General features: G+C 34.7%; 1 protein-coding gene across 3 annotated transcripts in view; it reads left to right on the top strand.

Moving 5' to 3' along the window:
• LOC149552056 (uncharacterized) overlaps positions 1–27,384 on the top strand; it is a 168,014-nt gene that overhangs the window by 25,703 nt on the left and 114,927 nt on the right. For all 3 annotated transcript variants that reach the window (XM_089789763.1, XM_089789765.1, XM_089789764.1), the window contains exons 2-3: positions 7,049–7,229; positions 9,102–9,308. In XM_089789763.1, coding sequence (XP_089645889.1) covers positions 7,049–7,229; positions 9,102–9,308 — 388 coding nt within the window. The remainder of the gene's footprint in view (positions 1–7,048; positions 7,230–9,101; positions 9,309–27,384) is intronic.

Below are 27,384 nucleotides of genomic sequence, written 5' to 3' on the forward strand. Positions count from 1 at the left end.
TGTGGGGAAACTATCAAATACACTCACTCATTATACCTGAAGCTAATTATGGATTCTAAACATCAATTCCTTCACCATTCAATTCAATCATGGCCTTTAGTTGGAGCCATAGAATTGGCACAATTCATTGGGCATTTAACGAACTCAAAGTTTTGATAAATTTGGAAGAATTCACAATTCTTTAGGCCGAAAACTTAAAACCCTTGTTCTGAATTTCTCTTCACCCAAACACATTAAACAAATGCATCAAGAATCCATCCATTTTTCCTTCGACTTTTATAATTCTGAAGTAATAAATTCATCATGAGGCTTCATTAATACACTTCTCATAACTTACAAGTGTATTTTCTTTTGTTGCATTTGAAATAAACATTTAATTATATTCCCCTCCTTTTGATGCGCACATTACAATATAAAACATACTTTATTAAAACCTTATATCTTTTAAATAACACTTTGAGTATACTTCTTAAACATTTAAAACTCCCTTTTAAATAAAGTCCACTTAATATATCAAAGATATGCACTTAATAATTAATTATTACTGAAGTATAACTTTAATAATAATTAGAATGTTATAACTCCATCATTAATCAATATTTCTCAATTATGATTGAACCTTAGAGTTAATCATTGTATCCACTGTGCATCCAACTGTCTTACTAAAAATAGTAAGGGTTGATCTCTCTCAGTGGTTGATCTACTATAATTAGTAAATCCCTAAATACCTAATCAACAAAGATGTCAAGGGTCAACTAAGAAATGCAAACATAAAAGTACAAAATAAAAATACCAAAAATATATATTAGAGAGCTAAACTTGATTCTTCTTTTCTTGAAGAAAAGAAAAAAACTCTAAAAAAACTCATCACAAACTTGAACAAAATCATTAAAGTCTTAAAACATTTACTAAAAAACCCAAGAATATGGTCAAATTGCTTATATCTCCTTTGTGGAAGCTATTAGACACCCCACAAATGATCCACTTGGAAAATGATCACGTATTCTCTGAAACACCAAAATTTTTTTATATGTTTTTACTATAAATGGGCTCATAAAGGGCTGTTTTAGGATTATAGGGAAAAAAATATAAACAAATACTTTATGATATGTTTTTACTATAAATGGCCTCATAAAGGGCTGTTCTAAGATTTTAGGGAAAAGTATAAAAAATACTTTATGATATGTTTTTAAGGTGGAAAAAGTTTCACTTGGTGCAAATGTTCTCAAATGTGCCTTGGATGCACATCCAAATGCACACATCCTGGTGCACATCCGGACAATGCATCCAAACTAGAGTGCGTGTGCATTTGATGTGGACTTGTCGGATGTTTATCCGGTATCTTAAGAATTCATTAGTATATAATTATAAAGGAAATCCAATAAGATTACTTACAGCAATTGCTTGATTTTGCAAATTTTAAGTAGATATCATTTAATCTATAATCTAATTTTATAATCACACTTCCTCATGATAAGACGATTTCAAAAGGAAACAATATTTTTGTCTTATATCTTAGTATACCTATTGATGCGTGGTTTGTAACACTCAACAACACACAATATGCCAACTATTATATCCTCTCTTGAAAATGAAATCTCAAATACTAAACAACATGAAACCATGTGATCAAATAAGGTAACCCCAAGGTTTAGACTACAAACATGATACTTTGTGTTGGTTATAGACTCAATGGGATAATGTGATATTACTAGTAACATAGAAAGGACTTACACAATCGTTCCAAGATTTAATCAACTCTTTTCCCTCAAAGCACATGGAACTTGAATACTAAACTATCTTGAACTTGAAGAAAAATAAAAAGGATATGGGTTCAGAGAAATCTAGCTTGACACCTAAGGACAATGATATAATAGATAAAGTATAGATAAATTGTATTCTTAAACCAATTTTTGTTTTTCCATGAGGAAACAACTACACATAACTTGATACATTCTCCAAAATGAAGTATTTTCGTATTGTAACATTCATCCAAATAAACATCGACAAATGAACTAATGCTTAACTAGGTTCAGATAAACCATGCACTCAAATTTACAATCAACAAATAAAAAATGATATGAACCAATGAATTCATCATATATCTTCACATTTCTCAATTAAGATCAATAAACTTTAGTTAAAATTTGAGAAGCAACAATCATGGAAAATGTTGAAACAACACAGAAAGATCCACTATGTCTTCAATAAAAATTGTATATTAACTTTGACATTGTCTTGACAATGATTTCTAATCTCCTTGTCTCCCTCCTCTATCTACTCTTCTAATCTCTAATGATCTTACAAATGTGAGTGCCAAGCCTTATATAGACTTTTCAATTACAAATGAAGGGCCTAGATTGGTTCTCAATCAGCAACCAAGATAATTCTATGAGAAACCCTAACCACCTTCATACATACAATACCATCCAATGAGAAGATTACAAATCTATAACTACATATCATTTATCTTGTAAACTTTGACTTCATAACAAAAGTCCTTTCTAATTTTGATTACCTCTTCTAAAACTATCTACTTCTCGTGAATGATTGTGATGGTTCATATTCCCAAATTGCTTCGTTTTCATGAATATATTGATGTCCTAGATGTTTTTTGCCATTTTGCATCATTGAATCCTTCATATTGATCTTAAGTCATTGTGACATTCTTCATTTGTAGAAGAATTTGCTTCATTGTATGCCTCGATCTTGAATTCCTTCACAAAGTTTGAGTTTGTCTTTCCTTGAACAAGTCTTGAGTTCTCTCTTCCCTTGCAAATTTTAGATTTTAAAATTTATCTACTCCCTTAGGTGGAAACTTTGCTCTCATAAGGATTCTCAAGGGAAGATTTTAGCCATTGGAGCATACCTTGGATTTATTCATTTAACTTAAGATTTCCCTTCTTGATCAAGGATTTTCACACTTCTTGTTACTAATCTTATTTAACGATGTTTCATATTTACTTTGGAACTCATGGGATTTTTTCTTTTTTTTGTTTGGAATTCCTTTCTTTCATCAAGTTTTTCACTTTTAATTGTGGAATTTTTTCCTTAGATTTTGTACTCCACAAATTTGGAACCCCCTTGGTTTCTCATTTTTTCCTCCAAAATTGATTCTCCCTCTAGGGTAGAAATTTGACTTGGTGAGGAATTTTGCAATGGAATTTCAAGATCTCAATGAATTTCTTTGGAAGCTTTGATTTTTCCTTTTTTCATTTCTCATCGTTCATCTTTCTAAGCATCAAACTATCATTTTTTCATATCACCACTCAACAAATTTCTTACTTCAAATATGGATTTCTCAAAACATCATCTCAACTTACACAAGCGTTGAAGGGGAAACTTTACCTTGAGACAAATTTCCTATAGTAAATCCTCCTCAAACATGGATTTTGCAATTGAGATTCAATCCTGAGAAAATATCTTCTTTCTAACTCTCAATCTAGGATTTCCTGACCCAGGTCCCAAACCATACATTCCTTATGAGCTAGGAGACTAAGCAACCCAAAAACGTTTCTAACTAAGGACAATTAATAAAAAAACTAAGCTAGAAAGTGAAAAAAGGTGTGTTTTCCATCTTCAATGGGGTGTGTATGTTTACACTGCTACCATGTCGTGTTCAAGGTCACAATACTAAAAGAACTTTTGATCTTTCATATCTAGAATTTAGTAAATGAGTACTTTTCTCTGCTTGTGATCTTCTCCTACCCATGTCTCTAAATTACCAATCTCGTTTCATTCATGGCTTTTAGTGTCTTTTGTCTTTATTATGGCTGATGTGGTTTGTCTTATTTGGTACCACATAAATTCTTTTATTCCCATTAAGATTTCGTGGGAGATGTATGAGGGGTGTTGTTTAAGCTTTTTTCAGATTTTAGCGACACTACAAATCCAACTATTCAAACACATTAATGTTTTGATGCCTTTAAAGACCAGTTTTGACTTGTATCAGAAGTCTCCAATTTTATTTGAACTAAAAAAGGATCCTTCTTGCATCAAAAAAACCTATCGAAGAGGTTCAAGGGAAGGAAATAAGGATGCATATGCTAGATAGAGATCCAAAATATGCACATTTTAGAAGTACATAAAAGGATTTCGTGGAGGCAAGAGAGAAAACATTTGCATTAGCGATTCCCCAGCTTTAACAAAGAAGTTGATGAAGTCATCCTTATTCATTTCCCATATCTCAAGTATGCTTGGATGTTAACTAGAATAATGGTTTATAATTATTGAAAAAGTTTGGAGCATTTGAATACTAATAAGTCAATGACCAATAATAAGACCATGGAGAACAAGAAGGGCGTGCAACTCCCTAATTGGTATAATAAGTGTTCATAACCATAGATGGAAAAACCAGACCAACTCGCCTGAAACTCATGGACTTGTGAGTGCATAAGTCAAGCCGACTAGCCACGGACTTGCGAGTTGAGTCCAGGAGAGTCAGTGAATTGGACTCGAAAGATTTTTTGAAGGACTCAGAAGTCTTTGAATAGGACTCTTGATGTTTGTTGAGAATGCCCAACCAAGGTTAAAATATTAAACTTAAAAGATTTTCACTTTTCATCACTCTTATGATTTGTTATTGCTCAAAACATGTTTGTTATTGTTATTTGTGGAGGATTCCTGCATATGTAATTGCATTGCCTTCTTGGTATATGTTTTCCAATGGCAGCGATTTCATTCTTATTTATATTAAGGAAGAGACATGGAGAGACATGTCTCCTCATGAGACATGTCTATACATTATTATCTAATTGATACAGTAACAAATGATTATTTAATTATATATATATATATATATATATATATATATATATCACACACACACATCAATGCATATATATTTATCTGTTTTCCTTTGTTGCATTATGCCCAATTCTATCATTTCTTTGTGATTTGCTGTTATTAAAAATTGTCTTCTTCTTGTGTTACATATGCAGTTGGCTCTAATACCATGTTATTTTTGGAGCATTTCTGCATATGTCATTGCATTGCCTTCTTGGTATATGTTTTCTAATGGCAGCGATTTCATTCTTATTTATATTAAGGAAGAGACATGGAGAGATATGTCTCCTCATGAGACACGTCTATACATTATTATCTAATTGATATAATAAGAAATGATTATTTAATCATATAATATCTCATATCTTTTGTATATATATATATCACACACACACACATCTATATATATTTCTGCACTTTAGTCTCATAGTTTATCCAACTAAAGCTACCAAACATAAAAAATTATCCATTTCCCTTTCTAACTTACTTTCGTGTATTTTTATCTTTCTTATGAATACTATTTTTTCAAATGATTCATTATCAACTTTGTAAACATTTATAAACTTATGGTGTTACATTTTTAAAATTGAAACTATGAGTATGAATGATGAAGTTTCAAATATTGAGTGTTTGGAGATCAACTGACATGTGCAATGTTTAAATTATGGCTCTTATGTTCTCTAAATGCATTAATTTCTTTATTTGTTTTGCAAAACTAGGGTTTTTTCTTTCTTTTTCTAAGTCCTTTCTCGAGTTTCTTTTGAGTTTGAGTCCAATTATTAGGGTTGTCAAGTCTGATTTTTCCAACTATGTTCATGACCATTTGTGGGTGGTTCATATACATCTTTAGCATATGATTTTTTTTTAATCTAATGCACAAGTTCATCATTTTATCATCCCAATGATGGATCAAAGTGTGATCTAAAATGTCAGTTTTAAAAATGTATACATGTTTTTCTCCAAAAAACTTGTACATGCATTATTTTGGAATTTGAAATCAATGATTTTAAGTTAGTCTTTGTTTTCATAATTGTAATGTGAAACTATAAGAGCATAAGATTAGATAAGATAATTTATTCATGTCCAATAAGAGACCACAAAGAGGGTCTAAGGGACTACCAAAGCCCAACAAGAGAAACCATCCAACCATGTGAACACCAAATAGTGTCCAGGGAAGAGAGGAACAAAGCACAAACAAATGACATAAGCTGCTGTGAGCAACAAGCTAGACGTGCCTAGCCGTAGAGAAGAAATCCAGAACTGAAGGATACAACCCAAAAAGAAAGGAAGTCTTGTGCCATCTTTGAGAGCCACTAGAAGTGGAGAGCTGATGCTGTGTGTAACTCCTGTGAGGCCTTACAGACCTGGTGTGCCCAGAGGTAGGGAGACCAAGAGACTGCTTGGAACCCCGAGCAGGATAGACCATCGAGGAGGAGGAGATGATGATGATCTAATCTTAAGTCTATCTCAAGGGAGACTGCATCTATAAGGTGTGGTCTTGAAGCCTCATGGTCTCCTAAAGATAAGGTCTAGGCACTGCTGATCAGTGTACTCGAAGAAGGATGAAAGAGACTGAAACCTTTAAAAAGACAGTAGAACCTCCCTTTGATAGCTATTTAATAGATGATTATGTATAAAATCTGGTGTGTGGGTGTGTGTGAGTGAGAGAGAGAGAGAGAGCGAGAGAGAGAGAGTTACACAAAATAATCCAGTGAAATAGGATTTAAGAGGTCACTTTTTTTTAGCTAAATGAATTTGAAATGCATGGATAGGATTAAAGTAACTAGAGAGAACTGTCCAAAGCAACTTGGGAACAACCATATTATAAAAGTGATCTTCTCATTTGAATTAAGATGTATCATAGATTTTTTTTTGGAGGTCATTCATGACTATTTCAGTTTGTATATTGTTTGTTTATTTAGTCCAAGGGGTTGATCTTATTGATTTAAACATTGGGTTTTCAATGTGGAGACCCAACTTCGTTTCCCCATTGGGACATCTACAGTGAAATTCTAATTTGTGAATTTTGGTCTTGCAAGTTGGCTTCTAATATGGATGTGATTTGATAATAAAAGTGGATTCCCAAATAGTGACTGTTGGTCTTCCATAGGTGATTTCAAATGTGTTTTCTTATAAAGAGCTTGTATTTGTCTCATGTTAATGCTCAAATGAGAAGATATTTGTCATTCATATGCAAATTATAGAAAGGTGCTTATTTTAATTACTAACTTGTTTCCATAATGAATTTCTTATATAAATAAAGGGCCATACTCCCTCTTTCTTGGGGTTTTGAAGAAACTGGAATTGTGTGGGGATTTTTAATCATGATACTAGTTTCATTTGCAAATGATTTCACTTGCGGATTGCTCCTGAGACAATCAGATGCATTAGGTGCTCATGATTATCAATCTCTTGCACTAGCTGTTGGGGGTCGATTTTACAAGGTAAATCATTTCTAAATTTTTTATAAGGTGCATAATATTTTTCTTATTTATATTCATTTACACACTTGCATATTAGTCATAGTATTGAGTTTATTTAATTATGAAAAAGTCTTTTTTGTCTTTATGGCTTAGACTAGGATGCTTTGATGATAAATGTGTGATCAAAAGGAAGAAAATGGCATTATTTTAATAAATGGACAAACTTTCATTGCATTAGTATTTGCCTATTATCTTTTTGCACGTGATATTTTGCCACTAACAAATAGGTTGAGGCTACGCACTTTTACCATAGGCACTTTGGGTTAGGTGACCCTAGACCCAAAAAGGTTTCTAAGGTGAAGATACATAGGTGGTATTTATATTACCACAGTAATTCAACATATGACAAAAAAAGCCCAAATATAGGTTCAAAATCAAGCAGTCCAAACCAACAAGAAAATAGGTAGGAACAGGAGACTTACATTCAAGGCAAAACCCTGTAGTGGTTGAACTCAGCATTGTCCAAGCAACCAATAAACTGCCACAGAAGTGCACATCATAGGAAAGTCAGATTGTCTGACCAGCAAATCATTTTGCTCCTCATCATACAGATCTAAAGAGCCAATTAAAATTAACATAATTAAAAGGAAAAAGCACTCTTAAAAATACCATTTCTGACACATCATAGCTGGATTCTCAGCTCCACCAACTTTCTTTCATCAATCTATCCAAAACATTAATCACACTAAAAACTAAGATGAAAGAAACAACTCTTGCTACTCTCAAGCTTGAAAGTGAGTAGTCTGCGACTGCTGAAACTTAAAAGGCACATAATAGAGTCCTCTTGCTAACTACCTATTTACAGTTCCTCATGCAACAGATGGCCACAAACCTCAATCAAAAGGGATCACTCTTATCTTGCTCTCTCACCACTCCTTTCAAATCAGCCTGAAATCTCTTCGAAATAAAAAAGGGAAAAAAAAAAATACAGCATAAAATATATAAAGAGTTACTTTCTTGATAGTTAACACCTCTTTTCATCTTGGTTAATCTGGCTGCTACAATAATGGGAAAGGATCGGCCTCAATACAATGATCCTGAACAATATTAATATAGTAATACCAATCTTTCCTGTAGGAAAAACATACCAGTACCATTGTGATAAAGAATTGACCTAAATATAAAGGTTCTGAAACACATTCAGCCGTCCTGAAATAGCAGATAAAGATTCAAGGGAGTAGATATTTGGTGTAGAAAGAAAAATCCTAAAAGGGAGTTATGCGTGGCTAAAAGGGTGATGCATACCAAGAAACTATCAGATGTCTTGTAGGTCTGCTTTTACCCTTCAATGGCCTAAATAAGTGGGATAATGAGTATGAAGTTAGATCATGGTGGATAGATGGCTAAAAATATTTGTATTCAACCAACAACATACCTTTCATTAGTCACGTTGTAAATTAATTCCTGCAAGGTTCTTGTATGCCCACACATATTCTTAAACCCTGATGTGACTGTTAAATTAACAGAGGTGCTGAAGCACATTAATTCTATACCTGTTGTCTACGATTAATCATTTCAATCATGCAAAAAAATCAATCAACTCATTATCACAAAATGGTTATGATTAACTTTAGGAAAAACATATTTGATTGGATAGGAGATCCTATCCAGTTACAGTTAAGCATTACTTGATGTATAGATTCTTAGATATAGAAATTAGAACTTTGTAAAAATAACTGCTCTAAAATTACTTGTTAGTAGTTGTACATTTAACATTGCTTTTACAGATATTTGTGTGATATAAGAGAACTAAATTGTTTGTTCATTCAATCTTTTTTCTGAGTTGTTTAGTTGGTTTTTAGCTGAGAAATAATTAGTTTCAACTGCTATCAGCATTTTACAGACTTTTCCATTATAATACTTCTCTTTGGATCACTGCTGGGGGCAATTCAACAGTTTGGAGAAGCTGGTGCTATTGGGGTTGGGGGCCTCTCACACAAGGTACCCCACTGGCTGACGGATAGAAGTGGGAGCCTTTTGATGGCACTTGGCACAATATTTGTTTCATTCCCACTTTGCCTTCATTCAAAACTTCAAGATGTAGGTTTGAAGTTGAATTTTTTGTGTATTTATGTTGCTTCATTAAGAATGCAGTATTTCATACAAAGTTACTTTTAATAAGGCTTGGTGTCTCTTCTTTTTTAAGGTTAGGATTTCTTCTAGAAGCAATTTGTATTGCATCTAAAGAATTCCTTTATGTGGTAAATATGTTTGATGGCTGAGTTTTAGATTTGAAAACTTTGAATATGAAGGATAAATTTAATATTATCATGTACAAGATAGATGTATCTTTCATCAGTACAATATACCCTTAAAATATTTTCAAGAAGAAGATTTCTAGCAGTCCTAGTTGTTTAAGCAAGTCAATTGCTTTAGCTCAAAGGATCTTTGTTGTTATGTTAATTTTAGAATTGTTCTATACAGACATGATTGTGAAAGTCCTATGATAGTTTCAGTAGTTTTTTCAGCAAACATATGACTGTTTAGTAATAAATTGTCGGCAGCTGAAGACATGTAGTCTGGAAAAAACCTCATTTAATTTTAAATATTCTACAAAACAACTCTACTTCCATGTAACTTTTGCTTAAAAATAAAAAAATTCTACTTTCAAGCATCATTGGTTGCTTATTATTTTGGAAAGTAGTGGTAATATTTTTTGCATAAAATGTAAGGTTATGTGAAAGGCATTAAATTTTTCCTTAGTTACCTAATTCTCCCCTTGGCCCTTCAAACCAGGTGAATTTCGAACCGGTTTTTGGTCCTTATCTTGGTTCCCTTTTGGGTTCCACTTGGGTTCAAACCCAAGAAGGTTGGTTCCTCCATGTCAAATCATGATCGAACTAGCGCAGACCTAGGTAGACTGAGTGCAAACCAAGTAAAGTCCATTTGGAACATTCTATAATTTAGTGCATAAAAAATATATCACAGAATTTGAATACAGATTTTTAACATTACACAACAAAATTTGCTGAAGTTCAAATATTTATTACATCAAATTAAACTAGCCCTCAAGATTTCTTCTAGTGACATTTATAGTTCCAATGCTGATAATGACCCTTGTTTGAACAATTGGAAGCTCCGTATAGTGATAAATTGTATTTGAAACATTAAATAACATCTTCAATAGGTGAAGGGAGTTGCAAGCTACTTATATAACATTTTTTTACGTAGGATGTTAATTACAAACAAACAAGCTCTTTGCACAATGAAAAAGTAATAAGCGTTGGACGACTTGGAAAACAAGAATGTTATTAGTGTAGTTGATCCCAATAATATTGACAATGTTTGTTTTGATCGAGAAGAAGAAGAAGAAGATTTGGATAATCCATTAGATGATTGAAACTTGGCATAAAGTTTTAATTGTTGAAAGTCTAAACAATGATGCTTGAACTCGATGTTATTTTAATATTTTGGTATTGATAATAGATATGATGCTAAGATTACAAGTTTATACTGTTTTTGTTGTTTTTATGATACTAAGTAGCATTCTAATCTTAATTGATTTTTCTAGGCTGCATACATATGTATATCTATCTATCTATATATATATATATATATATATATATATATATATATATATATATATATATATATATATTTTACCTTCTTTTTACTAACAAATCCACACTCCATTTAAAGATTTTGCAATACTAGTGAACCGGTTATTTGAACCCGAACTCAAACCGGTAACTTAGAATTTTTCCTTTTTGAAATCTGATTTTTTTTTTAAGTAGTCTTTTGTTACCTATTGATAATCTCTTTTAACGTGGATCCCATACAATGGATGGGCTTCTAGTACAGTAAATTATAAAGATATTCTTGGTCCTATAGAATATATATATATATTGTGGGTGTGGGGGGGGGGGGGGTGTGGTGGGGGTGGGGGTGTTGGGATGAGGGTGGGGATAAAGTTTTTGTTTGTTGCTTTAATAACTTGGGTGAGGCACTCAAAAACTGCAAAACAAAAGTGGCATGAAAGTGTTTACCGTACTGGTAAAGAAATCAACGCATACAGACAATGGAACATGAACAACAGAATTCCTTAGATTATTCGCATATGCGAGAACATTACATTATGCTTGATAAGATAAGATAGAAGATAGAAGATGATTGATGATAGAAGATGATTTACAATAATCCCAGACGGGATATAAATACTATCCGCCGAACCTTCTCGAAGGAGTCCATCGGCCACAAACATTATGTCCGCTACAAACTATTTACCCGTCGGCTACAAAATACAAAACACCGACGACAGTCATTCTGTCGACTACAGAAACACCATCGACAATCACTCCGTCGGCTACAGAAACACCGACGACAATCCACTCGGTTGACACCATCTCCCCTAAAAAGAAAAGCCGTCTCCTGACGACTAACAAAATATCTGAGACAAATTAATACATTAACGGACTAATTACAACAAGATAAATCTGCTTCTGACACCTCACTGTCACTTTCATCCGGTGCCTGTAGTCTCTGCTAACACAACACTGCCTCCTTAATGAAGCTGACCTTGATAGCCACCTGTGCTGCTTTCTTTGTTTTCAATTCCTCGGTACCCTGAGCCAAGTGTCGCTGTATTGCCTCCAACTGGATGATTAGCTCCTCCCGAGCTCTCTACGCATCCACCAAGATAGCCTCCCGGCCAACACCTACTCCCAGTGCCTCTGGTACAGAGAAAGTCCATGCCTGTAGCAACTTCAACTCTTCTCAACTGGTCAGACTCCCACGACTGATATCCGCAACGACTGGGGGTCTAGGGGGCAGTGCCCCTAGCGAGGTCCAGGGGCAGCGCCCCCACGGGTTCACAAATAAACGCAACGGCGCCAAATGTTTACCATACTGGTAAAGAAATCAATGCATACAGACAATGGAACATGAACAACAGAATTCTTTAGATTATTCACATATGCCAGAACATTACATTATGCTTGATAAGATAAGATAGAAGATAGAAGATGATTAATGATAGAAGATGCTTTACAATGATCCCAGACGGGATATAAATACTATCCGCCGAACCTTCCGAAGGAGTCCGTCGGCCACAAACATTATGTATGCTACAAACTATTTACCCGTCGGCTACAAAATACAAAACACCGACGACAATCATTCTGTTGGCTATAGAAACACCGCCGACAATCACTCCGTCAGCTACAGAAACACCGACGACAATCCAGTCGGCTGACAGAAAGCACTGGTATGGGTAGTTGAGAGATCATCATACCCTCCACAAAATAAATAAATTTATCATTGTTCAAACCTTGATGCAAACCAAAGTAATCATTATTTAATATTAACTACCAGACTACAAATATATGTTTATAGTATATATAGTCATGTGGATATACTACTTTGTACCCCATTGGTTGATGGTGCGAATAATATAAGAAAATCTAGAGGAGACTTCAGTAGCATTAAGAACCACTGTATACTTGTTTTCCCTCAAAACAATACACTATCACTCTTGTTTCCCCTTCCCCAACTTGCCTTTCATATCATTTTTCATTGTAGAAAACAATGCTCTTCCCAACCATAACTTACCCAGCAAGTAGTGAGAGCCTCGAAAGATTTTTATTCATACTTATAGTTTTGAAATTATTATCATGGCACAACCACTTAATGGGTTTCTAATTCCTTGAGAATTCTTATATTCAGTGATAAATTTTTGAAGTGGAAGAGGAGGAATCCGAGTCCCATAATTCTTTCTCAAATTTGATACTGATACAAATCAACACCCATAGTTGCAAGTTTGCAACCCCTCTGCAACTACTTTTTGTCTTTTAATATTCAAAAACACCAAACAAGGGTCTCACATACTTGATAATATTCTTCAATATTTGAGATGTTCTTGATTTCTATTAAGCATATCAATAACAAAATTTGAATCTCCTTTTACTATCGATTTCTTCCGCCCCCTATCCAAGCTTTTCTCACCTAATTAGTTGTTATATGAAACTAAAGCTTATTTTCCATTTCTTGCATATTTTTATAATTTAAAGCCAATATCAATCATGGTTTTCCTTTAACATATCGGAAGATGCATTCTTCTACTGCTTCTCCAAGATTATGTTTGGTTGCCCATTGGAATCAAACTTTAATAGAACCAATTTTAAGTGTTGACTAATATAAAAGAAACCTTGTTTTGTACCTCGTGTGCATTCTTATTCATTCCATATAATTAGTCCATTTTGGGACAATTATCAATTACCTATGCTTTTTAAGTCTTAGTAGTAAAAGTCCAATAAGAGTCATGAAAAATTACCACTTCCAAATGATCAAAATATGCCTCAACTTTGACCTAGACAACTTCCATTGGGAGACAATGATCTTGAAAAGTATACCTTTTTTTTGAGCCAAGCAAGTAATGTGAATAATGAAATCATCACATTCCATAAAAATGTGAATAATGAAATCATCACATTCCATAAAAATTGAAGGGCCAAAAGGCATGAAATGAAAAGCTGCAACAACCTCAAACATGAGATGTAAAAAGGGAGAAGAGAACATTTGAAAATGGAGAGAGGTTGGGAGAGAATGTGTGATTCAAGAAAGAATTGATTGAAGAGAAAAAGGAATAAGAAGAAAATATGGAAGTGACTCCTTCAAAAGGAAAAGTTATGAAGAGGTTGGGGTGCTCAAAAGTTGGTAATTATAAAAGGTTGTGACTCTTTTGAAGGGTGGTAATTGTGAAAGCTGTAATGTTCCATTTTCCCTTCTTTCACAACCCTACTATTGATTATTTACCAGAGATGCTAATGGAGGTGATCGTATGCTAGTGTTGATAGTAGAACCTATTGTATGATGGCAATATGATACTACTATGAAGGGTCATACGGTATGGGAGTATGACCATATAGTGTTGGTAATGGAGTACAGATGATGTACGGTGAGGGGGACAAGTGAATGCTAGTCTGAGACCGTATGGTATTAGAGTGAGCCATATGGGATGGGCCATGCAGGATGGGTTGTGCAAGATGGGCCATACAGGATGGGATGGGCCATATAGGATGGGCCGTATAGAATGGGCCGTACGAGATGGGCCATATGATGGGGGTCATATAGGATGGGCCGTGCAAGATGAGTCATACGGTGTTACTACGAAATGACTGTGTGCCAATCTAGAGTCTGTATGTTCATGTAGTTGTACGAAAGAAGACCGTAGGGGTAGTGGAAGTGAGTTTGAACAATACAACCATGAACAAGATGAAATCCAAATAATGAAAATAGAACATATATAATCTTCGAATAATATTTTCCACAAGAAGGTGCTCCGATTTGCCAGATCCGAGCGAAGTATTTCAGGTGATGGAATAGGGTGAGGGTTGAATCCCACTGAAACTGGAAAGCCAAGTAGGGAAGATCTTTCACTTCCGAAATGGCGAACAACAGAGAATCCCAAGAGGAATTCGCAATACAAAGAAATATAATCCAAATCGCATACTAACTACTACCTACAAGCTACGCTTAAATACTTGTCGGGGAAACCTTTCGGAGGGTGTACAAAGATAGCCGACGGCCACACTTACCTATGGAAACAATTAAATAAAATGGGTCCAAGATATACTAAATCAATCGGAATCACAATTACACATATTACTAACTTGGCCCCAACTTAATTAATTAAAGTAACTAATTAAAGTTCCTTTTGATATATTATTTAAATTCTGGGACCAGCTAATTAATTAATTAAATTTAATTATTACATTCAAATTTTATGACATGACAAATCCTCGCTGCCCAAAGATTGCTTTCCCTCAAGCAATCCATCATCAGACGGAACACCAATAGCTCTAGGGTCCCAAATCAAACGTGCAAGTGAGACAAGTGAAATGACATCAATCCTCCGCAACACCACGTTGCCGTCAAACTTTCGCTGCGCCACTCTGATATAAATATTGTCTCATCCTAAGTCACCAAGATCCCAAACTTGAATTTCATCTATGTAATCCATCATGATTGCTGCCGGGGAATAGACTTCATAATCAACCAACTATAAAGATTGCTCCTACAAATAATCCTCGATCAAATCTGCATCACCAGGAGGCTAAACAACTACCGATAGAAATTGCTTATTCCGAGGGTCGCTAGTAGAACCCAAATTTCCATCAAGTTGATCGTCGAGCATTGGTTCAATGATATTTGTGCAAGTACCTTCTTCCAAAATTTCCTTCATCTTGGTCTTAGGTACTAGGTAGATTTTGTCTTTGTGGTAAATGATTTTGCTAACCACCTGGTATTTTCCATCTTGTACTTGACCATCCAATAGTTGGCACGCAAAAGTATTCTTGGAGTATTCGACTAACAGATGTGCCCTCCAATCAGCTGAAAAATGAGCCATAGTGTAATCCAAGTCAAAGCTCTCCATTCTCCCAACAGGGTGGCAAAATCACCAGCTCTGATACTACTGTAATGTTTTGTTTTCCATTCTTTCATAACCCTACTATTAATTATTTACTAGAGATGCTAATCGAAGTCACCGTACGCCAGTGTTGATGATAGAACTTGTTGTACGGTGGCGATATGATACTATTATGAAGGGTCGTACGGTATGGGAGTATGACCGTACAGTGTTGATAATGGAGCACAGATGATGTATGGTGAGGGGGACAAATGAATGCTAGTCTGTGAGACCGTATGGTAATAGAGTGAGCTATACAGAATGGGTGTACAGGATGGGCCGTACGGCAGAGGTCGTACAAGATGGGCCGTATAGGATGGGTTGTACAGTGTTACTACAAAATGATTGTGTGCCAATTCAGAGTCTGTAGGTTCATGTAGTTGTACAAGAGTATGATCGTACAGTTTTGGTAATGGAGCATAGATTATGTATAGTGAGGGGGACAAGTGAATGCCAGTCTGTGAGACCTTATGGTATTAGAGTGAGCTTTACAGAATGGGCCATATAGGATGGGCCATGCAGGATGGATCATACAGGATGGGATGGGCCATACATGATGGGCCGTACGGTGGGTCCATACAAGATGGACTGTATAGGATGGGTTGTACGGTGTTACTATGAAATGACGGTGTGCCAATCTAGAGTCTATAGGTTAGTGTAGTTGTACGGAAGAAGATGTGGGGGTAGTGGAAGTGAGTTTGAACAATACAACCATGAACAAGATGAAATCTAAATAATGAAAATAGAACATATATAATCTTCAAATAATATTTGCCACAAGATGGTGCTCCGATTTGCCATATCTAAGCGAAGTATTTCAAGTGACGGAATAGGGTGAGGGTTGAATACCACTGAAACTGGAAAGCCAAGTAGGGAAGATCTTTCACTTCCGAAATGGCGAACAAAAGAGAATCCTAATAGGAATTTGTATTACAAAGAAATATAATCCAAATCACATACTAACTACTACCTACAAGCCGCGCTTAAATTCCCATCGGGGAAACCTTTCCAAGGGTGTACAAAGATAGCCAATGACCACACTTACCTACGGAAACAATTAAATAAAATGGGTCCGAGATATACTAAATCAATCAAAACCACAATTACGCATATTACTAACTTGGCCCCAACTTAATTAATTAAAGTAACTAATTAAAGGTCCTTTTGATATATTATTTAAATTCTGGAACCCGTTAATTAATTAATTAAATTAAATTATTACATTCAAATTTGGGGACATGACAAAAGCTTGCAATCATTGCAAAGGGCAGACATGATGAAAAAGTGCAAGTCTCTCCGACATTGGAAGATACAAAAGGGAGAAGATTTCGTTTGAGGAGAATATTTCAAGGGAGATCAATGTGCAAAGTAATACATTATTCTCAAAGGCAACAATAAAAAGTGGTGACTCAATTCTTATGAAATGTGGTGACTCTTTCACCAATAAAGTAAAAATGAGATTTCGTTTGAAGCATTAGAGGAGGATCAATCATCATCCTTCTTCCATTAATCATTAATCCCTCAATAAATAAAGCAAACAATGAATCAACAAGATCAAGAAAACAATCATAAAATCCACATCAATCATTATGTCACCTTAAGATCAAGAAAACATACATTTAAGAAAACAAGCACCTTTCCGTCAAATCAACATTCATTCAATCATCATCCACCAATATATCAAACTAGCTGTTACATCCCAATTTTTGACCTAGCTTGAAATATAGCCGTTGAGGTTCACATGAAGTCGGTTGGCGGTTTAATTTGATATAATCTGGCGTAATGGTAAGTTAATTGGTCGTTATGATTTCAAGTGCAGATGACATGTTAGTTGATCGTTAATCACGAATTCATGAAAATTAGGATGAAAGATTAACTGTTATGATTATTTATGATTACATTTTTTTTTAATTTAATCACAGAGAAATTTCTTGCAGGGAGCATGCTGAAGGGGTGAAGCATTGTCAAATAAGAATTAGGCAAGGCGTCACCATCATTGGGCAGACAGACTTGGAACAGAAGACATTTGTGGAATCGCATGAGTTATTTTAATAAATAGTTTAATTATAATAAATAATTTAATTAAAATAATTAAATTATTTATAAAACATATCTTAAAGAATTTTAGAAATTATCTTTTGTGATAGTATTCTAATAATTGTTTAATGATCATTTAAATTTGAAAGTTGTATTTTATAATAATGTTCGGATTTTAACAATTATATTATTATAATCTTTGAATTTAAAACTTTATAATTCTCTTCTCTTCCTTTCATTATTCTTGTTTTTAACCGATTATTGTTGGCATGTTTAATAGAATTTATGTTTTTAATTCATTTAGACTTCTTAGGAATTCAAATGGTTTTACATCTTTTATGTTTTGGAAGCCGTAGGGTCAGACTTTTGGGCTTATTTCTAGACTTTTGTATTAGTTCCAGACATTAAAAACATTTTTTTAAATTTCCTTCTCCTTTCATAGTCGATTTAATTTCTTTGGTCTTCTTGGATTCAAATAGTTTATTAATCTTTTGGTAGCTGGTAGAAACCAAAAAGAAACTCGGATCTTTCTTGTAACTGTAAGAAGACATGGAGTCAGACTTATTTTATTTAATAGTTCCTTATTTGACTATGGGCATGGATTCTTTCTCCGAGGACAATCATTCTTTCCTCCTACAACTTCATGTAATATGAGCAATCAAACTCCCTGTTGGCACCTTGCTTTTCAGAGACAACTCATATGTGCATATTGTGCTAGCCGACTAAGATCTCTTGCCACGGGTTCCAGTAAGGTTAGCGGACTCATTCCAATATGTAAGGCTTTATACAGTTGGGCAGAGACACGTAAGGATTTTTTGCAATCTGTAATACCGTTGTCACTTTTCTCCCTGATTTGAACATAAGTTTATGCCATTAGTTGACGTTGATATTCAACAATTTCCATATACTAAAGCATGGTGTTATGATATTGTCTTAGCATATAGCCTTGTTGTGTATTGGCACCCATTCATGTATTCGACCTTCTCTCATTACAACTTTCACATTGGAAATCCCTTTGCTCTGTTACAGTGTTAACAACACTCGATACTTTATTATTTGCATCCAAAATAATTGTAGTCACCGTGGAATTCTGAATAGGAGGTGATCTAGAGTCGAGTGAAAGCCTTTCAAACTGCAAAACAATGTGTCACGTAAGGAGGCATTTTATATTTCTTTCCTTTTTATTTACCTTGCTTAAGCAGAGTCGGCTGTGAGTTTATTTATTTAAGAGTTCCATGTTTCCAGACTTTATTACATGCAAGCCATCTTCATTATATTATAAACTATATGAACTTTCTTTTAAAGTTTGCCTTTACATATATGTGTACTGTAGTAAGGTAATACCATAGTTGGATACAATCCTTCTTGTCCAATGTAATATTTTTTTTTAATTTAATTCAGTCGAAAGTCTTAAGTAAAAGTTTACATTCAAGCTTGCCAAACTTTAGTAATTGACCAAATAACCTCTGAAGTTCTTCATACATCTTACTGCTAATTATTTGAAAATATGATATAATGTTTGATAACTGAAATGAGAGCACCAAAGAGATCAGCTAGCTAAATTCCAGAATGAGGTGATGAAGGTGCGAATTATACAAATAAAGTTAATCTGAAGGCACCAAGAAATTCACTAGGTGAAGATGCTAGCATGTGATGAAGAAGTTGTAAAATATCTTTGTGATCTTTAATCTGATTACACCTGGGAATCACTGGCTTGGAGGTTTGAATAGGGTGAAGTAGTTGTTATCAGTATTCATATAATGATACATAAAACATTTCTATAGCTCATGCATTTTCCTATTATGGTGATCTCCTGTTACCAAGTCGTATGGTGTGATATATATATTTTGATGCTCAAAGGATGGTAAGACGTTCCCTGTCAATTTTGGGTAGGGAGAGCCTCTCTCGTTAGAGATCGTGTGGGGATATATATTGTGGTCCGAGGTTGGGTGGTAAAGCCCCTGGCAATGTTTCACCTCTCTCAAGATATCAGATATGCGTCAAACAGAGATAAGTCATGAAATCAATTGTCTAATGGAAACAAGTATTACCATTATTGTTTATGAGAAGGTAAGAATAAATTGAGGTATTTCATTGTTATTATCATTTTACTTCATATAAATGAATATTAAATATAAGTAATTATCTACTTTTGAGAAATTGTCACAGATAAGCAATCGGAAGGAAAAGGAATTCGAAGCCCTAATTGATTGTGCGACAGCTGGAACCTTAATTGATATGGTGGTATTGGAAGCCCTAACTGAATCTCTGGTATCGAAAACCCTAGTTGAATCCGTGGTTGCGGAAGCCCTAAATTGAATCCATGGTCGCGGAAGCCCTAAGTGGTAAAGCAGTACCAAAAGCCCTAAATAATTCGATGGTAATTGATGCCCTAATTGGTAAGATGATATGTGATGCCCTAATTTAAGTTATAATGGTATTTAGTTGTATTCATCAAATGAATTTTGAGATAGCAATCGATTTGAGAAATTGTTATAGTATATTTGTGGACTAACCCGAGTGGTCACAGAAGCATTCTTAAATGAATTTCAGTCTCAGTTTTTCCGAGGTATGTGATTTCAATTTCTGAAGTAATTTCATTAAAAAATTATTTCAAGTATTTAGAATATTCAATTTTGTTTAACTGACTTTAACGGTAATCTTCTTCACATGAACATGAATGATGTAATTGCCTTCTTATGAAGTCGAAGTTAAAACTGTATTCTATGCTTATGATAGATGTTAAAATTAGACTCGGGAAAACCGGTTGTTACACTAGCATTCATTATATCATCACTCTTCAATCATCTAATTACAATTACTAAATCATAACTCACCAATACCTCAAATCATCAAATCAAAGGAATTTATTCAATCAATTAATCATTCAACAACAATAAAATGAACACGAAATCATTTCAGTCACATCAACCTAAGTTAGCTATCTCAATCAAGCATGGATAGGGAAAAACATTACAAGCACCTCACATTGTAGACCACCTTGAGTGGATGTCCATGTTGCTTGTCGTTAGGGCCAAGAGGGTGAGTGTCCACTCTAGGGCTTAGTGTGGGATGGCTTTGGTGGACCTATCATGCTTCTTCCTCCAAATCCCAATGTGTTTGATTAGTAGGAAGTGATTGGTTATGGTTGCATGGTCTAAATCCAAGATCACATTGTTTAAAGGAGACATTTTACTTGATAAATATATAAACCTAACCCTAATTTGTTGCAATTGTGATTTTAAGGAAAATTATACGGTGAATAAAAAAAGTGACATAAAAAAGAAATTATATTCTATCAAGGATGCAAATGATACAACGATACAGAATTATGTCCCTTCGTTCTGTAGGCCAAGGTGATCATAGGAGGTAAAAGATTATGACATGTATCTTGATCTTATGATTTGAGACATAAGGATAACCTCTCATCCACTTAAGGTTGAAAAATGATAACTATCTACTAAAATTGGGAAGTTTCCTATGCGTTCCCTAAGTAAACTTATGGAACTTGTATATTAGGACCTAGATTTTGAACTTGCTATGTACAAAACTAGGTGTAATACCCCTTTAACACCAACATGCCCCCTTAAGTGAAACTTAGGGAGAATGTGCACAAATGAAAACAACGCAAGATGCAAGATGGGTCCTGGCTACTAGGCCATGTTAAATACCCATGTACAAATGCAATATTATCTCTCACAAACCAAAGAGAAGGAGAAGACGTACTAGGACAAAACTCCTACCCAAAAGAGAAATGAAAAGAAAATGATCTTAATGATGAACAAGATGGATAGGACTCCATGTGAGGAAAATGCCCTATTGCTCCCCTTCACAAGAAAGTAGAAGAGAGACAATGTATCCCCTCCTCAATGTAGAGTCTCATGTAATGATGGTAGATTCTCAACACTAAATGTTGAACGTGATCCAACAACGTTGAACAATGTTTGTTGCATTCTTGAAAGGAGATGAGGAAAGATATGTGAAATGTGATGTCTATGAAGCATGATCAAGTGTCTCAATGTCAATGACGACAGTTTCCACCATCCCATCAGGCATTCTAGGCCACACTCCTAAAGATGACAATCCATAATCTCCTAGAAATTGATGAAGAATATTGTCCGAAGACAAGGATACCTCCTCTAGAGTCAAAGAGATCTACTCCAAATGTTGTACTTAAGTATCCACAATCATGTCAAACTCAGATAATCATGTAGAGAGTGAGCAAGAGGCTTAAAGTGCTCCTTCATAAAAACTAAAGAAGGATCATCTCCATCAATGAGAAGATGAATGTGATCAATTCTGTCTCCCAAATCTAAAGTGTATGACTCCACGCACAAACTTGTATTGCTGTCAAGTGATTATCCCATAAAATTATGTTAGGAAAACAATGTGTGTCCAACTGAATTGAATCACAAGGAGCTCAAAATGTAGCAACAAAAGTATCATCAATGCAACAACGGATGAAATCAAATGACCATAGTGAATCTCTTCAAATGTGTCCAGACTAGATGCCATAGTGTGTACATCTCCAATGATGATTTTTTTTGGTGTGAACTCAACACATTTTTCTGCTCCCCATGTGTGATTTGAAAGATAGAAAGGATATTGGTTTATAATAAAAGTACACAAATAACATCACTAAATATTTTTCCATCCATGTCAATAGACTACTTCCCACCAATACACATTTGTGTTATAGCTATCAAGATATGTGGTGATGAACAAGACTGAAATGAAGCAAACATATTCTCTGATGAAGCCAAATGATATGAGGCTCTTGATCAAGTATCTACCTATCTTAATTAGAATCTGCAACTGCAACAAGTGCTTGCCTCCTATGTTTCTCTAGCTTAGACGATGAAGAAGAAGATGAGTCCTCTGACATGTTTGAAGGCACATTAATTTGATTATTCTTAAGCAGATGGTTCTACTCATCAATTTGTTTTAAACAACATTGGTATTAGCCGTGTCCTTTTTTCTTGCAATACAAACATTTCAGCTTCTCCTTCTTAGATGATGACCCTTGAGAGGGCAAGGATTCAGATATTTTGTTGAGCTTGTTCTTTTTCTTTTTTGCTTCTCATTAGGATTCCCCTTGGGCTCAATTGCTACCAATGCTTGGTGTTAGAAGTCTTGATTAGACCATGTGAATTATTTTTTCTTTCTATTGGTTTAGAAGATTTGCAAAATCATCAAACTTAGGATTAACATATGGTGCTTCCATAGAATGCTGATGGGTATGAAAACAAAAACAAATACTGAATACTTGGACCAAGCTTAGTTGACACATTAAGAATCAATTGTAAATCTTTTGTTTTAATATTGCAATCCTTCATCTATGTTCTCATGTAAGATGCTACCCCAGATTACAATCCAGTTTTTTTCACTTTTTTCTCCCTCTCATCTATCAGGCTATTTTGTCAAATAGTTCTAACCTTTATTGATTGCATTCTTCACCATAACTTTTTCACAAACAGTTTGCATGCCTTCTTCTTTGTTCAAGCCAGTGATTTTGAAATTAATGTTTTGTAACAAAGATGATAGTTGTTTTGCCAAGTTTGTAGTGCTTAGGTTTTTCTTTCATGCTCATAATTATTTGAAAAGTAGACAACTTGCATAAGAGAATACAATGATTTTAATCTATTAAATCTCAGATAAAAATGACAGAGGTAATGCTTAAAAATTTCAACCTGATGTAGATTTTTAGAAATTAGAAAATAGGTGCATCCGATAAGTAGATAACAATCAGAAAAATGATAACTAACTCTGCTGGTTATGAAACCAGTTCATGCTTCAGAATCTCTGCCAACTCATAAGCAAATAGACCAAAAGTTAGCTACAGGAAAATTCACAGAACTGCCATACAATAAGTTTTTCCAGTTATGCAACTTAGGAGTTCTGATTTAAAGCCAGAAAAGCAGTGTAACATGGGGACTTGCACCCCCCTCCCAAACCTCGAAGTACCTATCCCCAAGACGTCCTTGCACTGGGTACTTGAGTACCCAAGTACCCCCACCTCTGCCATTCCCCAGCCATGCTGCTGTTGGGATGGGTACTTGCATTTCCATTGGAATTTTGATTTTTTAATGTTACTATTGGGTATGTAATATGGTACTATGTTGAATGTTGAATGATTCTAGTTCATGTTGCAATTTCGCTATGTTCAAGATGTTACCAAATTTTCACCCACTGGCTCAATTGGGCAGAGCCTTGTGTTTCAAGCCAAAGGAGATAGATTTCAAACTTTCTATATCATATGCCATCCAATATTTGAGCCATTATTTACAGTATTAACTATTACATTTTATGAAGCAAAACATACAATACAAAACACCATACTGAAGATTCTTTTCTGAAGATGTAATATGCTTTATATTTATCAAAATGTTCAAATGTTTCACACAAGCTGTGAAACTAGCTAAAGGAGAAATCAGAGCTCGAATTTTAGAACATAAATGCATGCGTGGAAAAAGAAAAAAGGGCATAAAGAATCATAGGGGCCAATCATTGCCTGAATGACTGCCGATGTTGTTGCTCGCTTTGACCATGCATGTTCTGGATGCCATGCTGCTCTTGTTCTCCCGCATTCCAGCGCCAATTCCTGCAAGCACAAGAAAAGATGGAGTTAGATCCAATGGATCTAAGCAATGACTAGCTTATCTCATCATCATGCCCCACACATGCATCCACATTACAAAACCCAAGCCCTGATTTGCTCTCTAACTAGTTTGTCTTATGCATTAACAAATATCTTAGCTTATTCAAAAAAGACAGAAATACATTTTGAAATGATCAAGCAGTATCAATCAGCAAGTAAGCATCTAGATGTTGCATCTTTACGATGAAGTATTTAGTGGTGATTGAAACAGTATATATGGATATCAGTGAGTGAAACCAATAGAGATAACTGGATTAGCAAATAATCAACAATCAAAGGGAAATGCATGCAAGTACCATTGATAATCAACAGATAAACAAAGTGTAAGGATATGAGCAGCATTAAGATTGGAGCAGACATGAGTTCAATAATATTCATCCCAAGAATATGAAGTACAGGCTGCTACGAAGTAAAAGACATGATAAATAATGCTACAGGATAAAGAAATCAATTTCCATGGTTGTTCTAATACATGTCAGATGAGTTGATGGGCATAATTACAACTTCAGGATCATTAAAACCAGTCAAATATAGGGTGTGCTAACATATGGAACAGCTGGAAGGAGTATGGATACAATGGCTTGGGCATGAACAGAGGTACTCATTAATGAACTCTATATTAGCAATATTCAAACAACATTCATTATCATGACAATATCATTGTTTGCATTACTTTTGATCATTAAACACAAAGATATTGAGAACAATGCAAAGCATAAATAATATGTGTGCAATTGCAAAGATCAAAGTGTTGTATACTTGGGGGAAAGGAGTATTGCATAGTAACTGAGCATTGCATTCATTAGTCACGACTATAAGAGCATAATCAGATCCACGGGCAGAAGATATATGATAGTGAGCAACATTTTGAAAATTTAAGCATGTTACCAAGAGCAGATACAAAAATGAAGAAAAACATACAGATTCACTCATTTTATAGTATGCAAGGACAGTGCCATGAATGTTCAGTCTAAAAGAAAGATATCCATGATGCAAAAAAAAAGAAGCATTTTCAGCTTTGCCATGAAGATGAAGCCAGAAGACACAATCATGAAAATGCAAGAAAGTAAGGAGATGGCATTATGTTTTCAAGAAAATGCAAGGGATACACCTTCTTTTTAGTGAACAACAAAGACAAGGAATCAGTAATGCAGTTGAAAAGTATCAAGTACACTCCACATCAATATACAGCAGTAGAGACAATATCAGATCAACAAATCATTAAATTGAGAATGTAGCAGGGCTTTCAAAAATATTTCAGTATTCTATTGAAAGTAACAGGCCGTGTCATTAGATAAGAAAAGCAACATCCATGTGTCAGTAAAAGAGAGCCATCGTTTTAGCATTGTTACTATGATATCTATTTTTGAGGGAGTGTTATCATAGTATATTAAAGCAGAAAGAACATAAAAAGTGTATCACAGAAGTAACGATATTTATCGTTTTATCACAGTAAACAAAGAAGCTTGTGAAATATAATGATAATATTGTTGCAATCAGAAGAGCGATATATAGTCTATATGTGCTACAATCAGTGACAAGTGATTCAAGACAATTCATATTGATATGGGTGTAGGATGCACTATTTTTGGGTAAAAGAAGTTAAGATCTATTACTAAAGAAGTTGTGGAGATATTATTGTAACAACAGTAATTAATCACAAGGAGCGTATGTTCAAATTGATGGATGTCAAAATATAACAGAGCTGCCACAGTGAGAACATAGCTATAAAAGAACAGAGCAGCTTTATGGTAGCCGTCTACCTCATTTAGAAAACAATATCAGATTCTACGCTGGATGTGGGTGATAGCTGAAACTTTCCAGGCAGAACTTTGGCACAGTTTCCTAACGCTGTTACAAACTCGGTGCATTTAAAAGGTTTCAGAACCGTACAGTGCCCAAAATAAGAAATGCAACAGTACATTGTCAAATTGCTTCATCTTATGTCATTCTACTCAAATATCAAAAAGAGAAACAGAGCCACAACAAACTGCAGATATCAAGCCTAAGAATACAATATTCATATGGAAATCAAGAGAAACCATGTCTTTCTTTTTAAAAAATTTAAAAAATTTGGGGTTTGTTTTAAGAAGCAGCAGATATCACAAAGAATGCTTACCAAATTTGTAATCTGCAGAAGAAAAGGGCAAAATGACACAGGAAAATCGTTGTTTGAGCTCCATTATCAAACCCAAACCCTCTCTTTTTCTCTTCCATGGCTGCAGTTAAAGCTCCAACATGAAAGAGGAAAATAAAATGCAAGAAGTATCTGCTATTCGAACAAAGGCAGCGAAATTCCTAGAAAGATCATACTTCGAGCTCCAAAAGCTTCATCAAACCCTCATCTTTCCTCTATAACGGCAACTTCAGATTTTTGGCATGTTGAAGAATGGAATGAAGGAGAATAAAAGAGAAGTGATGCAGGAGCATCCTGGGTTGCCTTGTAATCCTGCTTTTTTGTTTATTCTGGCAGTTATCACCAAGTTTGTAGCATTAACCTGCAGTGTTGACCAAGTACCCACAATGTTAACTGAGTACACGCAGTGTTAATGTTAACTACTAGTGTTAACCAAGTACACGCAGTGTTAATGTTAACTACCAGTGTTAACCGAGTTGTCCAGTGTTGACCGAGTGTTCCTTCATGTGCTGAATGAACTTGATATTTGTTGATGTTCGGGTCCTTTGATTGAGTTTGTCTGTGATTGGTTTCTTAGTTTGAACCGATTTATGTATTTAATTTGGATCGTGAATTTAATGATAGGATCTTGTCTTGGGATGAGTGCAGACCATTTTAAGGTCGGCCTTTCTATTATATAATGATCTAGAATCTTTTGTAAGCCATTTTGGCAAGTATAAGTAGAGGTATTTGGTTTAGTTTAGGGTAAGGACTTAGAGAGTTCAAAGAAGATGTTTTTGGAATTGCGAATTTGAAGTTGGATCGTAGATCTTGAAGTTATATTTTGTATTTGGCCATAACCCAGAAGGCCTTACAGCTGGGCATGTATGCTGATAATTTG

Source organism: Cupressus sempervirens, chromosome 6 (genome assembly GCF_028749045.1).
Source record: "Cupressus sempervirens isolate cs-2001-9-10 chromosome 6, ASM2874904v1, whole genome shotgun sequence".
NCBI lineage: Eukaryota > Viridiplantae > Streptophyta > Pinopsida > Cupressales > Cupressaceae > Cupressus > Cupressus sempervirens.